An 11,341-nucleotide genomic window follows, 5' to 3' on the forward strand; every position below is an offset into this window, starting at 1 on the left:
GTTTTGAACGGTTTAGCCTCCAAGTTCTTTTTTGTTAAATGAAAAACTATTAGACTTTTTCATTTTTAACGATTAAGTTCTTCAACTATATTTTTGAATAAAAAAACCATTAAACTTTCTCATTTTAAATGATTAAGACCATGAATTCTTTTTTAAATAAATAAACTTAAATCGATTTTACTGTTCCCAACCTTACATTATTCAAGTCTCTGCCATCGATCTTATTCTTTTGATATGTCTATGTATGCTCTATTAAATTGTTGTAAAAGAAAAGAATTGAAAGAAACGAATCAAATCAAAAAGAGGGCGATCACAATTGCAGGGGCCAATAGCGGCAATGAACGGTAGAGAGAGAGAGAGAGAGAGAGAGCACATAATGATGAGGCGACAAAAACCATAAAATTGATTTTTTTTTTTTAACTTTAAAACGATGCTAGACGGTTAGATATAACTATTTTTGTATTAAAAAATTTAGGTAACTAATTTTTAAAACTTTGATAGTTTATTTAATCAAAAAAAGGTTAAGAGACTTGATCATTATAAAAGAGAGAGTTTAATGAGTTTTTCATTTAAAAAATAGTACAAAAACTTGATCATTCAAAAGAGAAAGTTTAATGTTTTTTGATTCAAAAAAAAAGTTTAGGCATTAAACATTCAAAATGGGAAAGTTGCTTAAGTTTTTTTTTTTTTTTTTTTTGAGCTTTTCCCTTTAATAAACGTACAAACACGAATTGTTTAGTTAAACGAGTGAAAAGAGAATGAACAATGATATTGTTCGTTCATTTACGTTCGTGAACATTCTTATATTTATTTTTATTAATGTTCGTTCATTTATATTTTTTTACATTTGTTTATATATATATATATATATATATATTATGACAATGATATGTAAAATCATTAATTAAACTAAATTTTAGAATTTTTTTTATTATTCCTCTAAATTTAATCCTGTTTTTCATTTTGTTATGTTACTTTTGAGGAACGAATTAATAAGTAATGGTAGTTGTTGTTCGTTCATTTACGTTTGTTTAACATCTTAATAACGGACATAAATGAATACGAACAAGCACAATCTCTTAACAAACGAACATGAATATAAAAAATTTCGTTCGGTTATCCTTCGTGTTAGTTCACTTAAGTTAAACAAACAAATACAAACAACCCTCTATATGTGTTCATTTCGTTCTGTTTGTTTATAATCCTAAAAGTTACTATAAGATATATCGAGGAGAAATGATCCAATCTCTTTACAATGTAGGCTAGACGGGCAAAGATTGTCCCAGAGAAAATATATGGAACCCAATTAAATTAGTGTTAAAATAAGCCCAATCATATGAAATATGTGGAACCCGTTTCTAAAAAAAACCACAGTTTTTCACAAGAAAAATTAAAAGGTGAACCACAAGGGTGGTGCCTAATTGGTTTGAGCTTGACTCCAAAGATTAAAAGTGCCAGAAGGTCCCAGGTTCAAATCCAAAGAGGAACAAAAATCCTCTTGTGGCCACGGAGGTTTAAATGCGGTGACTCCGGGCTACCTGCAAAGCAGGTGGTTGCCCTGGGATTAATCGGCTCGCAAAGCAGGTTGGATATCCAGGTTAATAAAAAAAAAAATTAAAAGGTGGATTATACTTTTATTTAAGAATGTATTTTTAAAAGCACATTTTCAAAAATATATCTTAAAAAAATCCTTAACATTAGGCATTAAAATAAATACTTTATTTAAACTATAGACCTTTCATAGAGATAACTAAAACGAGTTTTGGACTGTATCCAAATCAGTCCTGATTCTTGATTTACTTTCATAATAGGTCTTAGTTTTGGCATAAATGATACTGGCCTTGGCCCTGGTCTTGACCAAAAACCTAAGTCCCGGTCTCCTTTAATCACAACCAGTCCTAGACCGGGTCAGGCCCCAATTGGTCCAAATATTTTTTTTTTCAAATGAGAATTTTGAACATATAAAAAATCTAAATTTGATGAATTTTTTTAACAATATATTATTGAAATACATTTTAAATTCTCTAACTGTCTCATTGAAATAAACCTTAAATATATTATTACAAAAAAATATTGTACATGTTTTTATAATTATGATTTCTGAAATTTAGTTAGAGACAAAAACTCGACCAACTTAGCGAACCCAACCCAACACAAAATAATTTAATCCTAAGCAAACCGATGTCTATTCAAGTTATAAAATCTTCAAACCATAAGTATTGGATTTGAATCGGGTTATAGTAATTTGAATCCAATCCAATTCAATGAACCTGATATCATTTTATTTCTTAGAATTAATATGATTAAAATGTACATTAGATAATTACACTATCACGTACCCTTTTCATATACATATATTTGCAATCCCTTCTCCATCTCTATATAGCTCTTTCGTATATTTGTTCACTAAACATGAACATATATATGCAAATTGAGAAAAATAGTTGAATGTAATATACTTAATATTTAATGAGTATGAATAAATAGTATCAAATGATTAATGATGAAAAATGAATTATGAGTAAATAAAACGACATGTTCAAGGTTTGAAGAATATTTTGATGTACCAAACCCGACTAACCCATACGGTTTGGTTAGGTGTACTTTATTTTTAGTTGGGTTGAATTAAGATTTTTTTTAACCGCAAACATTGCATTGAATAGTTGAAATGCCTTCAATCCCATCAACCCAAACGATGAGCATCCTAATTGAAACACTTAAAAAACTTGAAACAAATTTGAAGTTTTTTGGAAAAAATTATAATTTTTTTTAGATCAGGTGTCTATATATGGTTGGGCCAGGCCCACCCTTGAATTTTCATAAGTAAAATAACCAGTTGTGGACATCAGTCCTAGTCCTAGTCCTAGTCCCTAGCAGCCCAAATTGATCCTGGTTCCAATATAAGCATCTCTGCTTTTGATTTTGACTAGAAAATTAAAAGAATATTTGTTATAATATAGCTTCTTGAACACCATTAATTTGGCTTAGCTGGATGGTTTTACCAATCACCATCCATACCAATCTTTTCCCACTAAGATGCTTATTCCAAATCTATGGGACCCATTCCAAATCCCTCGTCTTTCTTTTAATAGTATTAGGAAGACTCAGCTGGAGTACAAACAACAACTACAAGCATATCAATATATATATATATATATATATATATATATCTTGCTTACTTTCGTTAATTCAGAACAAAAGCAAAGGAATCATGGATTAATTAAAAGCTACAACCCTCTTAAATTAATAGCATATAAATTCAACCTAAGTAATTAATATCACCTAGAATATGATCAACTACACCTTAATAATATATAAATACGAAATCGACCCTTCACCAAAACCATGATTTAACAACAATACATGATTGAATCAAAATGAACTGTCAACTCTTTCATTCAATCATACGAAATCAGTTTTCAATTCTATGGCTCTCGACAACTGCAATTCAATAAAAAAACAATTTGGCAACAACGGGATTTAATTTGTACACCTTTTCTTGTTTTCAAACTTACAAATATATTTTATGATTGGAAGTCATGTCATTCACCTGAGAATATAAGTCATAAGATGTGACCAATTAATATATATATATATATATATATATAGAGAGAGAGAGAGAGAGGGATGTTATTCTACACCTTTGCCATTCCTACACCCTATACAACCCTCATCTCAACKATTCAATTTTTAATCAATTAATTGTTTCATAATATAAATTATTAATCATAATTAATAAACTCTATTCATATTCCATAAATATTCAAATCATAATAAATGAACTCAAATCATTTCTATAAATATCTCAATTAATTGGGTTGCAAAGGTTGTACAAATGCAAAGGTTGTAAAAAAAATATACCCTCTCTCTCTCTCTCTCTCTCTATATATATATATATAATTGATTGTCTTGAATATATTAATCATTTCATCAACTATTTTTCTTGAGATCGTTGGAGAAAAGAAATGTCTATATATTATTATGGTTCTTGAAAACCTATAATTACTTATAATTGATACAATTTATAATTAGGATACACATATTTCTCAAGCTTGTTTTTATTAATTAAGAATATTTTGATTATTTAGTAATTATTTGTTTTTATGCGATACATACGTGGAACACATGGAACCACACACTTCTGCCCCCCCTCATCTCTCACAGATACTCACATATAGATATAGATATAGATATAGATATAGATATAAATATAGATATATACCCACACCCTGCTTTTCACAAACACCAACAACAAACACACAGAAAGAGGAATATGGAGACGATTCAACACAAGATGGTAGCTGTGAATGGCATAAACATGCACGTAGCAGAGCTTGGCAAAGGCCCAATGATCCTCTTCCTGCATGGCTTCCCTGAGATCTGGTACACATGGCGCCACCAGATTCTCTACCTTGCTTCTCAAGGCTACCGTGCTGTAGCCCCTGACCTCCGTGGTTATGGTGACACCACCGGTGCTCCAACAGATGACCCCACCAAGTTCACCACCCTTCATGTGGTCGGAGATTTGGTGGCGCTCATTGACACAGTGGCGGCCCCAGGCGAGGACAAGGTGTTTGTGGTGGGACATGACTGGGGTGCAATTCAAGCTTGGGCTTTGTGCCTTTATCGGCCTGATAAAGTAAGGGCTTTGGTGAATATGAGTGTTCCTTTCAGTCCAAGAAATCCTGTAATCAAACCTATCGATGCACTGCGTGCTCTCTATGGAAACGATTACTACATCGTCAGATTTCAGGTTCTACGTCTCTCTTTAATTCTTTCATCAGCAATATATAGTGCAACACCGTCACATGCCACCACCTTAACTACCACTCATTAGGGGTGAACGCGGGTTGGGTTGGGCGGTTTACAACAATTTTACAACCCAACCCAATTATGGCGGTTTGGAAAATCTCAACCCAACCCAACCCATTCAAAAGTATAACCCAACCCAACCCAACCCTTGCGGGTTGAGGCGGGTTGGGTTGGGTTGGCGGGTTAGTAGTTACATAATTTGAAGAATGAAATAATTCATAAATCTTAAGTTTATAGACCATACTATAAAGCGTCCTACTAAAAATGTTGCAATAGGTTTATAAGACGTTTTTTGACGTTTCAACTAGTGTTTTAGAATGATCTTTAAATAAAATGTCGTATTAGTTATTTTATAGAAACATTTTGAGAAGTGTCCCGTAAACTCATCTATTTATAGGACACCTATGCTCATATGACATTTTTTCAAGTCGTGTTGTATAATATAACTAATACGACACTTTATTTTGAAAACATCATAGAATTTGTTAAGACGTCCAAAACAATCCTATAAACATGTTGGAACTCTTTTAGATAAGACATTTTTCTAAAGTAACTCTTTAAAAGCGTCATAGATTGATGGATTCGTCCATCAAATATCTATCAATATCATTCATATTTTCCAACGTATCAAATTGTTGTTGCTGCAAAAAAAATCAATAATTTTCCTTATTAATTAGATTATTTGTCATCATTTTTTGATCGTGAATCTCTTTTGGTAACCTATACGTTTAGTTAAAATGAAACAAAATATAATATCAATAAAAATTATATAAAATTTATACATTATTAATATATATATATATATATATATAATAAACATATATATATATATGTATATATAATTTTATAAAAATTATATATTAACGGCGGGTTGACGGGTTGGCGGGTTGAGCTAGGCTCAACCCAATTTCAACCCTCCTAATTAGCGGGTTAGCGGTTTGGCGGGTAAGCGGTTTGGCGGGTAGACGGGTTGGGTTTAATTGGGTTGTTAGCGGGTTGGGTTGGGCGGGTTTCGCGGGTTGACGGTTTTTTGTTCACCCCTACCACTCATCACCACTGTACAGGCCCATTCCTGACATTTTATGGGTCCTGGACGAACATAAAAACAGGGCCCACCGCATTTGAACCTCCGTGATCACAAGGGGATTTTTGTTCCTTCTTGGATTTGAACATGGGACCTCCAGACACTTTTGACCTTTGGAGCTAAAATCAAACCAATCACGCACCACCCTTGTGGTTACTTAAATTTACGTATTTTTTATTAGATAATTTGAAACCAAGAGTATAAAATCTATGGTTGATAAATTTTTATAAAAAAGTAATGATTTTTTTAGTTTATAACAAGAAATATTTGTTATTTTGATAATAAAAAAAAAGGAGAATTCGTGTGAATGAAGTAATCGTGAGGGTCAATGAGAGATCAATAATAAAAAAGATTATCAATGTTTTCTAGACAAGTAGACAAATAAGGATTAATAAGAATATGAAAGAAAAAATGATTCATTGAGATCTAATAAAAATAAATAATGAATTAAACATATAATATACAAGCTCAACAAATGATTGTTTGAGTACTTAAATAGAATCTTGTAGTGCGGTYGAATCCCAATGAAAGATATATAAGTCAAACAATTGATGAAAATATTTAAATTTTATTCTCCTTCTTTTTTTGCTCAACTAAAATAAGATGTTAAGATTGAAATTTTTTTGAACATGACATATATAAGAGACATTACTAAATATATCTAGTAGAAAAAATTATTGATTAATCACAAACCTATGAAACACGTCATAAATTATAATAACAATAGATTGATTGTCAAACAATAGTAAAATATTTTGTGTAGAAACAAAAATAGATAACAATACTCAACAAAAACAATTAGAACAACATAACCAAATAGCAATAGTCAATAGAAGCAGAAATTGATAAAAATATCCAACAAAAAATATATAGCAATAACAAGCACATGATCTTACTGTTGAATTGTTGAAACATGAAAACAACCAAACATATAGAGATAACAATAACCAATACCATTGTACCTTGTTGAAGATAAAGAAATTAATTTTTTTATCTTCTACTTCAATATAATTAGTTGAAATATTTTTGGGCCCTTATTATGTACTAATATTTTTTTGCTTCTTATTATATGTTACAATTTTGTGGGTTTCTTTAATTCATTAAATTAAGGGAAAAATTTGGGCCGCTAATATTTTTGGGCCCTGGGCGTGCGCCCGTGCCGCCCTCCCCCAGGGACGGCCCTGCCACTGTAGATGAACAACCCATTTGTTGAACGAAAGATGAGGAAGAGTTCTATGTTTGCGAATTGATTTCTTGTATTTGCATGTCATCGATTCAATGGGTTACTTAATTTTATAAATCAGGAACGTGGAGAAATCGAAGGTGAATTTGCCGTTTGGGGTACAGAAAGAGTTCTAACTGGCTTCTTCAATTACCGCAAACCTGCACCACTTTTTTTACCCAAGGGCATAGGGTTTGGAAATTCGCCTGATGCTCCTATAAGCTTGCCTTCATGGCTGTCCGAAGAAGATCTTGCTTACTACACCAGCAAATTCGACAAAACTGGCTTCACTGGAGGTTTAAACTACTATAGAGCCTTGAACCTGTATGTTGGATTCAAACTAGCTAGCTAGTTATTTAATTAATGGATGATTAATAACAATAATTAATCATATATGTGTTTTTTCGATTAATCTGCAGAAATTGGGAAGTAACTGGCCCATGGAGCAAAGCTCAAGTGAAAGTACCAGTTAAATTCATTGTGGGTGACCTTGACCTGACCTACAACTCGTTGGGTGCCAAAGAGTATATAGAGAAAGGTGGGTTCAAGAAAGATGTGCCACTTCTGGAAGATGTAATCATACTGCAAAGTGTTGGCCATTTCCTCCAAGAAGAAAAACCTGATGAAATCAACAAACATATCCATCAATTCTTTAAGCATTTTGGTACTAAAGAACCATGATGATTCAGATTTCTCAGTTTATGTTCAACGTCTGCTGTCAATATTGGTATTCGCTTTATCCATGTGCAACTTGATGTAAAAAAAGTCTACAGACTATGTCCATTTTCAATTTTTCAGTTGTTGCCATATGACCTACGTCTTTCTGATTAATACTTACACCGAAAATTAAATGGCAAATGCAAGATTATAACTTTCCTTTTACCATATTGAATTTTCGTCCCCTTTCTTGTATCGTATTTATGATATCTATTAATATGATTAACACAAAAAAAAGTATTCAATATTAACCTAATTTTGAATGTATTGACGAGACTATCATAATGGTCTAATTTGTAAATAAACATATTTTTTATGCATTTGAGTTAATATAAAATTACGTATGTTAATATAATAAATGTATAAAATAAAAATTAAAAAAGTAAATGATATAAATAACTAATTATAATAAATGTCCAAAAACAATCATTATGCAAAGAAAAAAAACATTATACATAAACTTTGCCTGAAGTTGGATAGTTAAAAAATGAATTTGGTTTTGTGATCTTGTGATTTTGGTAGATTTCCCTAATTTCCGGATATGAATTGAAACATTTAAAAGTTTGAAATTTGTCATACCAATAATTTTTACTTAGTTCATGCTCACTTGCGGTTAATTTTAAAACACATCACTATATGTGAGTTTCGTATACGTACCTTGATTTGCATTCGAACATTAATATAAATTTAGATGATAAATACGATTTGTTCCGTAAGAACATTGTACCAATTATAAGATTTTTCTATCTTTTTTAGCAAATGCCTATTTTTAGATTAAGGGTCAAAAAATAGAAATACCATTAAGAACGTCTCTTTTTATAAACATCCTAAAAGGCTATTCTAAAACGACGTTACACCAAATATGAGTAATGTAGATAAAAATCACATATTTCAAAATCATACGTTTTATTCATGTTTTATCAATTAAATTAAAATACATAATATTTTTGTTTGTTTAATTTATGTTTACTTTCTCTCTTTGATCATATTTGTTTATATAATTAATAAACATGAATGAGACATATAAATCTAGGACATGTGATTAAGAACATTTTAGCTATTTAATTATTATATGATTAAAATATTTAGCAATAATACAAATTAAATCAAAAGTTTTTTCTTTTGGAACATAAATAAATCCAAAATAAAGTTGTTGCTAGCTTTAACTTTACGAAGCATCCGTCTTGGATCCTATATATTATTTTTTATATTAATTAAACTATTAATTAATTTTTTATATTACTTTTTGAAAACAGTTAAAATAATTAATTAGCATTTTTAAATAATAAATACAAAAGTAATAAGTTAGTATCGATTCGAGCTAAACTTTAAAAGGGTTACGTGTGAAACACATCTACATGGAGTTCACACGTACTACGTATTACTATATGTTCACACAACTTAACAAACTCACAACACATAAAGTAAACACTAATTAAGAAGACAAAAATGGAGAAGATAGAACACAAGATGGTAGCAGTGAATGGCATAAACATACATGTAGCAGAGCTTGGCAAAGGCCCTATGATCCTCTTCATCCATGGCTTCCCTGAGCTCTGGTACACCTGGCGCCACCAAATTCTCTACCTTGCTTCTCAAGGCTACCGTGCAGTGGCTCCTGACCTCCGTGGCTATGGCGACACCACCGGTGCTCCAACAGACGACCCCACCAAGTTCACCACCCTTCATGTGGTCGGAGATCTGGTGGCGCTCATTAACACCTTGGTGGCCCCAGGTGAGGACAAGGTGTTTGTGGTGGGACATGACTGGGGTGCATATATTGCTTGGGATTTATGCCTTTATCGGCCGGATAAAGTAAGGGCCTTGGTGAATATGAGCGTTCCTTTCAATCCAAGAAATCCTGAGATCAAGCCTGTTGATAGACTGCGTGCTGCCTATGGAGACGATTACTACATCGTCAGATTTCAGGTTGTTTCTCTTTACATCTGTCATCAGCAACACCATCACACGCCACCACTCACAAACACCTGCGCCACCGCCCACCTTAACTAACACTCACCACAAAAGATAAACAAAGATCTAAAACTTAAATGAAATCCTTTTTGTGGTTAAGGCATGGTCTCATATACTCCAAGTCAAAGCGTATGAATTTGAGTGTTCTTAATTTTGTTTCTACAGTTGTACTGTTGCATGTTCGCTTGATATATATTGCATGTCAAGATCGAACTTAATTGGTAATTTACATTCTATTTTATATTCATGGAACTGAAACGTCGGATTAAATTCTTGATAATATATGTGTTTCAGGAAGTTGGAGAAATTGAAGGTGAATTTGCCGTTTGGGGTACAGAAAGAGTTCTAAATGATTCTTTCACTTATCACAAACCTGACCCACTTTTACTACCAAAGGGTATAGGGTTTGGAAACTCACTAGATGCTCCTATAAGCTTGCCTTCATGGCTGTCCAAAGAGGATCTTGCTTACTATACCAGCAAATACGAGAAAACTGGCTTCACCGGAGCTCTAAACTACTATCGAGCCTTGAACACGTACGTTCGCTTCTATTTACTAGCATGCTAATTAAAACTTCAGTTGATGTAGTAAAGTGGATGATTAAAGTTAAACAATATTTTCAATCTGTAGAAACTGGGAATTAACTGTCCCATGGAGCAAAGCTCAAGTGAAAGTACCAGTTAAGTTCATTGTGGGTGACCTTGATCAGACCTACCATACGATGGGTGTCAAAGAGTATATAGAGAAAGGTGGGTTCAAGAAAGATGTGCCACTTCTGGAAGATGTAATCATACTGCAAGGTGTTGGCCATTTTCTCCAAGAAGAAAAACCTGATGAAATCAACAAACACATCCATCAATTCTTTAAGCACTTGCGTACTACAGAAGCATGCATGATGATTTAGTTTCATCAGTTTATGTGCAACTTCTGCTGTCAATATGCTATTTGCTTAATCTACAACTTAATGCAAGTCATCTGGGATCTAGAATCTATATATTCTTTGTTTTTGAAATATGATATAATCATAAGTTTTATTAAAACAAAATACAAGTAAAGATTGGTCAATGCAAGTGTATAGGACCTAGAATTTTTTTCTTTACATCATTATTTTCTTAACACTTTAACCCGCCTACACTAGATGGTACATTTATTATACTATCACTATCACTCGCCTTCCATAACATTTTAATCTATAAATTAATACACACACACATATATATATATATATATATATATATAGTATCATTTACATATTATCACACCCTACTTCATTTCCAACACACAAATGCATCAAAAACATGGATTCATGAACCAATTGTTAACAAGACTACTTGTAAACGTCTCTCGTTAAATGATAAACTTTTCAAAAAACCTCATTTTCACTTATTTTAGAATAAGTGAAAATGTAATATAAATTATCTTACGTCTTATTTATACATCAGTATTTATTTGTCTTATGTTTTATTTTTTATAATCATATAATTATTTAAAAAATAATAGTAATATTTATATTAATAAATATTTATTTATCT

The 11,341-nt window shown here is 31.8% G+C and overlaps 2 protein-coding genes across 2 annotated transcripts in view; both read left to right on the top strand.

Annotated features, from left to right (window-relative positions):
• The first annotated feature begins 4,244 nt into the window (after positions 1-4,244).
• Positions 4,245-8,003, top strand: LOC112527467 (epoxide hydrolase A-like). Its single transcript, XM_025138144.1, has 3 exons — positions 4,245-4,753; positions 7,201-7,442; positions 7,538-8,003. The coding sequence occupies exons 1-3, from the start codon at positions 4,274-4,276 to the stop codon at positions 7,797-7,799; spliced, it is 984 nt and encodes a 327-aa protein (XP_024993912.1). The 5' UTR covers positions 4,245-4,273; the 3' UTR covers positions 7,800-8,003.
• A 1,265-nt stretch (positions 8,004-9,268) lies between these two features.
• Positions 9,269-11,341, top strand: part of LOC112528667 — a 10,263-nt gene continuing 8,190 nt past the window's right edge. The window contains exons 1-3 of the mRNA XM_025139689.1: positions 9,269-9,764; positions 10,104-10,345; positions 10,440-10,712. Of these exons, the coding sequence (XP_024995457.1) occupies positions 9,285-9,764; positions 10,104-10,345; positions 10,440-10,712 (995 nt within the window). The 5' untranslated portion in view covers positions 9,269-9,284. The remainder of the gene's footprint in view (positions 9,765-10,103; positions 10,346-10,439; positions 10,713-11,341) is intronic.

This window comes from Cynara cardunculus (genome assembly GCF_001531365.2).
Source record: "Cynara cardunculus var. scolymus isolate 2C chromosome LG 15, CcrdV1, whole genome shotgun sequence".
In the NCBI taxonomy this organism is placed as follows: Eukaryota; Viridiplantae; Streptophyta; class Magnoliopsida; order Asterales; family Asteraceae; genus Cynara; species Cynara cardunculus.

What these genes read in the sequence shown, in the direction of transcription:
- LOC112527467 (XM_025138144.1), top strand. Translation starts at nt 4,274, where the DNA reads ATGGAGACGATTCAACACAAGATGGTAGCTGTGAATGGCATAAACATG. An exon ending in ACTACATCGTCAGATTTCAG is followed by an intron (nt 4,754 to 7,200) that starts GTTCTACGTCTC and finishes TTTATAAATCAG; the next exon opens with GAACGTGGAGAAATCGAAGG. An exon ending in TACTATAGAGCCTTGAACCT is followed by an intron (nt 7,443 to 7,537) that starts GTATGTTGGATT and finishes ATTAATCTGCAG; the next exon opens with AAATTGGGAAGTAACTGGCC.